We start from the raw sequence: 5,808 nt of genomic DNA on the forward strand, positions 1-5,808 counted from the left end.
TGAATAGACAAAGCGTTTGTCTGCGTATGTAAGTATGTATGTCAGTTTCTTTGTATGCGTAAGTAAGAGGGAGAAAAACGCTGTCAGCAGGGATCTCAATCTGGCTTCTTTATTGTAAGGCAGCAAAATATAGAAAAATGATTTGTGCTACAAACTTACTTTCTTTTTTAAATATGGTCATTTAAAAATGACATATTTTCATAATATGGAAAAACAGCTCGTCGACTAATTCCACTGCCACTTCTTGAATCCAACTCCCGTTGGCGCTTCTCTTTTCCAAATCTTTCACGCAGCCTCACCCATCGAGTTTGACAATCTGAAACTGCATGCAGAAAATGATTCATTTGATAAAGAATGAAATAAATAAAAGAGATAGATAATCGAGTAAATATTATAATATTTATCGTTTAATATTAATGTATTTATTTACCTGGAAGGTTCACTGCCAACGATATTTCTTTCCATGAATTCTCTTTCATCACATGATCTTTAAAATTGCGATCTTGATGGTTATATAAATGCGGGTATGCTCTCACCGCATCAATAAGCAGTTCGTCAATGTCTTTAATAAAGACTTCATCATTTTCATTAAACAGTATTAATTGTGATCACTCATTGCGACGGATGCCGTACACGTGTACACATATGTACACACATAAACTCAGTAAACCCTTGGCGTTAAATTTTAAACTAATAAGCGCGTACTTCGTGACTTTTCGTGATTGGTTGCCCATAAGACGTAAACCGTAAGAATTTCATTTTTACGATATTTTTCGACATTACGTTTTACGTTTTACGTAAAAAAATTGTGGGGTTACGCACAACACAATACTCGATTGGGATTGGTCAATCTTCTTACGCTTACGTTTTACGTCTTTATGGAGGATTCACACTGCGTCCGATGTTCGACGTACGACGATCCGACATCCAATAGGAAATTTTTGTCTCTAATAATAAATTCTGTTATTGGTTGTCGGATCGTCGTACGTCGAACATCGGACGCAGTGTGAATCCTCCATTACGCGATTTTATGTGTGAAGGCCTTAATGCCGTAGGTGCGTTAGGCCCAAGGAATTGCGCGGATCAATTCTCCCTGCGGCCAGTTCTTGACTGTGATTGGCTGATTTGCTTACTGCTTCAGTTTTACTGCTTAAGTTCTGGAGGATTCACATTGCGTCCGATCACGTCCGATGTTCGACGTACGACGATCCGACATCCAATAGGAAATTTTTGTCTCTAATAATAAATTCTGTTATTGGATGTCGGATCTACGTCGAACTTCAGACGTGATCGGACGCAATGTGAATCCTCCATTAGAGACAAAAATTTCCTATTGGATGTCGGATCGTCGTACGTCGAACATCGGTCGCAGTGTGAATCCTCCATTTTTCTATGTGCCACGGCCTTAAATCCTCAGATGTCCTAAAAACCCCTAGATTAGGGATAAATCCCTTGATGTGGCAACACTGATGCTCGCTCTCATCCGTTTTAAACAGTCCGGGGTGGTTTCCGTCTCATAAGCGCCTCTATTGTGACGTCACGTCACGCGTTCCGTCCACAGAGAGAATTATAAGGTGGAAGCACAAAAAATTGCCGGAGTCATGAGCAAAACGCAGAAGCCATATCCGCATGCGCTATGGTATCTGCCTGTATTCTGCCCATGGCTGTGGCTTCTGAATTTTCAATCTACATAAACTATGCTTATGTATTTTTATGTAGATTGAAAATTCAGAAGGCATGAGCAGAATGCAGAACTCATATGCGCATGCGCTATGATATCTGCATTCTGCTCATGGCTCCTGCAATTTTATGTGCTTTCACCTTATAGGATGAGAGTGGTCATGCCCGCTCTCATCCGTAAACGGTCCGGGGTGGTTTCCGTCCATGAGCGCCTCTATATGTGCATGTGCGAACCGTGCGCACCGTGCGCACATGCGCATATAAAGGATATAGAGGCGCTCATCTGTCCACCCCGGACCGTTTAAGGGGGTTGTCGTGAAATATAAAAATATTGTCGATTTCTCTAAACTTCGCGTATGTATTAATAAACCTTACATACATTACGTCTCCAAATTTGAGATAGACAATCCATATTCGTTTTCGAGATATTCATTGTGGAAGTTGCGCTTTTTAACATGGGCTTTTATGGAAAGGTCGCCGCGAGAGCCACATTTTCGCTTATAACATCTCCACCAAAACTGTCATTGTTTTGAAAAACTAATATGTTATTAATGATATTCAATAATATCGAATAGCAGAAACTCGTATAGAGCAATCCATATTCGTTGTTGAGATATTATAAGTAAAAGTACGTTATCATGATGCCTGAAAAATGCGCAAAGAGAAGCGCTGTGGTGACGTGGCAACGTTGGCGGCCCAGCAGACATCGCGCGTAAATCACACTATACTCTTTGAGTATAGTGTGTACCGACGAAATATATTTTTTTTGTTTGTCAATAACATTATGAATTGACGAATTCCGGATTTTGCTGGCTACATAAATGAAAATTGAGGAGATTTATGCAATAGAAATCTTTTTGTTGAATTGATTTATAGTAACATTAGGTTATTACGAGTATTAACGAATAATTCGAATAAAATATGAGTGCATGAAAAGATGAGGATATCAAATAAATATACCAGAGTAGTTTTACAATAAATAATATATTAATATTTTTATTTATGAACATTTAAAAACATTTAAAAATATTATTTATAAACATTTAACATATTTTTAAACAACCAATTATTTTCGTCAGAACTTTTTTATTCTTAGTTACTAGAGGCTTACGGCTACTATCACATTTGGAAAGAAACTTGATTACTTCATCTTCTCCTTCATTTGAAAATTTTGATTTTAAATTTTGGAATGTTATCCCTGCGACAGCTATTTTTTTAATTATATCACGAGAAACGATGTTTTTAAAAGGAGCCAATTCCAATACTTTATGATTGATAATTTGTTGATTTTGTTTTCTTCGATTGCTTTCTCAAACTTCTTTCAAAAATGAATAAGTCTGTTTTCTTTGGAAGTAACCTTTACAAGTTGTTGTAATACACGAACGTCAAATAAAGCTTCATGGAAAAATCCAGGACTCTGAGTTTCAAGCAGATCTTGTGCTAAATTGATTAATTTAAAGGCACCTGGGCCTTTACGGAATGGATACACTGTTTTTAAACAATTTTAACGTATCTGAAAACCCAGTTACAATTTGAAACCTGTCTTGGATTTTACAGTTTGTAATTGCATTTAGTAATCGAGGAACATCAAAACGAGCATTGTGCGCAACAAGCAAACAAGATGGAGATACAATATTTATAAACTCTGAGAACGCGAGTAATGCATTTCAAGCGTAACGGCATCAACTTTTTATTCTTGAAATATAAATCTCCATTTTTATTATGTAAAGAATTGATTTTGGTTACATGAATAGGAATCGCTTGACTAGGTAAAATGTATACATTAAATTCAAAAGCTTCGGATATTGCTGCTATTTGTAATATATCACTTTCTATTTCAAAGCCTGCTGTTTCTAAATCAAAATAAATTATTTTAGTCGTATTATTTGTACTTTTATCATCAACCTTTCTTCAATGCTTATTTTTTCGCTCGTCATCTCTATCCCACAGTTAGTCTTATATGTAATACCTTCTCTTCTTTCTTTTTTCTTTCGTAAATTTTGTCTGTTTGCTGCTAACTGAATACGCCTCAATTTCGACTCTCTCGTAACTTTTCTAGATGACTTTATTATTCTAAGTTTATCACTTCTTAGGCAATATGCTGATGTATATTTACCTGCTTGTAAACCTAATAATTGTGTAACCCTTATTATTCCTTGATCACCTTCATTTTTACTTAAAACAGCACTAGCGACTCTAAAATCCGCAGACTGCGATTTACTGTAACATCTCATCTTTGGTGCTTTACAAGCTATCATGCTATTTAGGCTTTCATTTGCCTGACTGGATGCGACAACGCTAAATTTTGCAGCATTATTTGCATATTTTTCGAATAATTCTCGAAGACTTAAATATAAACTTTCATCTTTCAATACAATAGTTTGCTGTGTGTTATCGTCACATCGCTTACACCACTCGCCACAATTCTCGTGACTATTATATACATGATCCGGGATGTTTCTTATTGCAGAAGCAAGGTCTGCAGTTCGTCCTTTTTGTTGAGCAATCGCGTACGTGAAACATTTTTTTAAATGATTTATAACACCACTTTTTTTAATTCTTTGAAGGAATTCGATAGTGTGTACAATTCACTTACAAAATTTTTAACTAAATGATTTTATCGGCCAATTTATGAATGACTTTGCCACTTTCTTTTCGTATTGCGGCAATCGTACTACTATCTTCGTCACCGATCAAAACTCCAACATTTAAATTATTTCTTGAAGAATTTTACTTCGATTTGATCAATTGCGCTCCGGCGTCCGCTTCCATCGCTTTTGCACTGCCTTCAAAATTCTCTCGACAATCGTGGTCATCTTTCGAATGTCCTATATCACATTTGTAACACTTGCGATTTCGTGTTGTATAATCTAAAACTTTATGACTTAAAAATCCAATTATTGCTGCATAACCATTCAGACTGTCATAACTGCGACCCGTTGCCTCTTTTACTCCAGCCCATGTCGTACGAAACTATGATGTTTACAATACTACTGCATGCTTGGTCAAATTCAGGACTTCTTTGATTAGAGGATTGAAGAATCGTTAGGTAAGGATAAAGATCGCGAACAATGTCGGCTGGTCTATAAATAAAATAAAAACCGTATTTGAATTATGGCTATATATTAAGGAAAAAAATCATGTTTATTTTTTTAAATCTAAGTAATGTTTGTTTTTATTTTTTAATGACAAGTAAAATACATAAATTCAATTAAATATAAAATATAAAGGTTTATTCCCAGCTAAATATCAATCCATTATTGATGTATTATAAATTAAGCAATAATATACAATTCAATATACAATTGAAAAGTTAAATCGCAGCTACAATTCAGTATAAATATATAATTCAATTAACCAAAAGAATATTCAAAAATGTGCATATAAAATTTACAAATATTCTCATACAAAAAAAAATGATAATTCTTACAAATTATCACAAAGCTCTTGAGTGTTCTTTATCACAAGGTGCCTTTCTTCTAACGCTGCTTTTGGCAACTTTCTACAGCTGCTTTTTCGATGGCTAATCCGACTTTTCTTTCATATCTTTTGAACATATCCATTGTTATGACTGGAATATTGAGGCATGCAAGAATTTTGTTCAAACCAGTACATCCAAGACCAGAATGCATCGCACCTACAAACAAATTTTTTTATTTATAGTGATAACATAAAATATTATTAAATAAAACAGAAAAAATTTGTTATAATTAATTGCAAGCAAAAACTCATATCTTACCAAGGACAGCTTGAAGATTCACATTTGTGTAACAGTGGCCATCTAAGTCAACTTTCTTACCAGTGTTAACCTCATTTTGAATTCCACATTTATGGCACTTAATATGAAGTATTGAGAAAAGTCCTTTGCGCACTTCATTATTTATATTATCTAAACTCAAAACTTCTTTGCAAGCACAGCAGTGTAGTGCTTGGCCCATACTTTTAAGGTTACAATATGATTCCCCTCATCATCGCTTTCTTGCCTGGTACTTTTATTGGTTTTGCTTTTTCTGGCTGCTACGCTATTTTCTACAGCTTTTTTCACTCGTTCAGCCCTTTTTCTTTGAAACGAACCTTCCACGTTTGAACGCGGTTTTCCAGACATTTTTTCTAAACGTCAATTTACGC

At 35.1% G+C, this 5,808-nt stretch overlaps 1 protein-coding gene across 1 annotated transcript; it reads right to left on the bottom strand.

The window, feature by feature from the left end:
- Nucleotides 1-4,921: 4,921 nt before the first annotated feature.
- LOC143903509 (uncharacterized) lies at nt 4,922-5,625 on the bottom strand. The gene is made up of 2 exons (XM_077417148.1): nt 5,420-5,625; nt 4,922-5,317 (listed from the first exon to the last, which is right to left on the bottom strand). Exons 1-2 carry the CDS (start codon nt 5,616-5,618, stop codon nt 5,160-5,162), a joined length of 357 nt encoding a protein of 118 aa, XP_077273274.1. The 5' UTR covers nt 5,619-5,625; the 3' UTR covers nt 4,922-5,159.
- Between the last annotated feature and the right edge of the window lie 183 nt (nt 5,626-5,808).

The sequence above is a fragment of the Temnothorax americanus genome, unplaced genomic scaffold (genome assembly GCF_048541705.1).
Source record: "Temnothorax americanus isolate GAGA-0224 unplaced genomic scaffold, ASM4854170v1 Scaffold48, whole genome shotgun sequence".
Taxonomy (NCBI): domain Eukaryota; kingdom Metazoa; phylum Arthropoda; class Insecta; order Hymenoptera; family Formicidae; genus Temnothorax; species Temnothorax americanus.

Excerpts from the sequence above, each read along its gene's own strand:
- LOC143903509 (XM_077417148.1), bottom strand. The coding sequence starts at position 5,618 with ATGGGCCAAGCACTACACTGCTGTGCTTGCAAAGAAGTTTTGAGTTTA. Across the intron at positions 5,318-5,419 it reads GAATCTTCAAGCTGTCCTTG|GTGCGATGCATTCTGGTCTT; the intron begins GTAAGATATGAG and ends ATTTGTTTGTAG.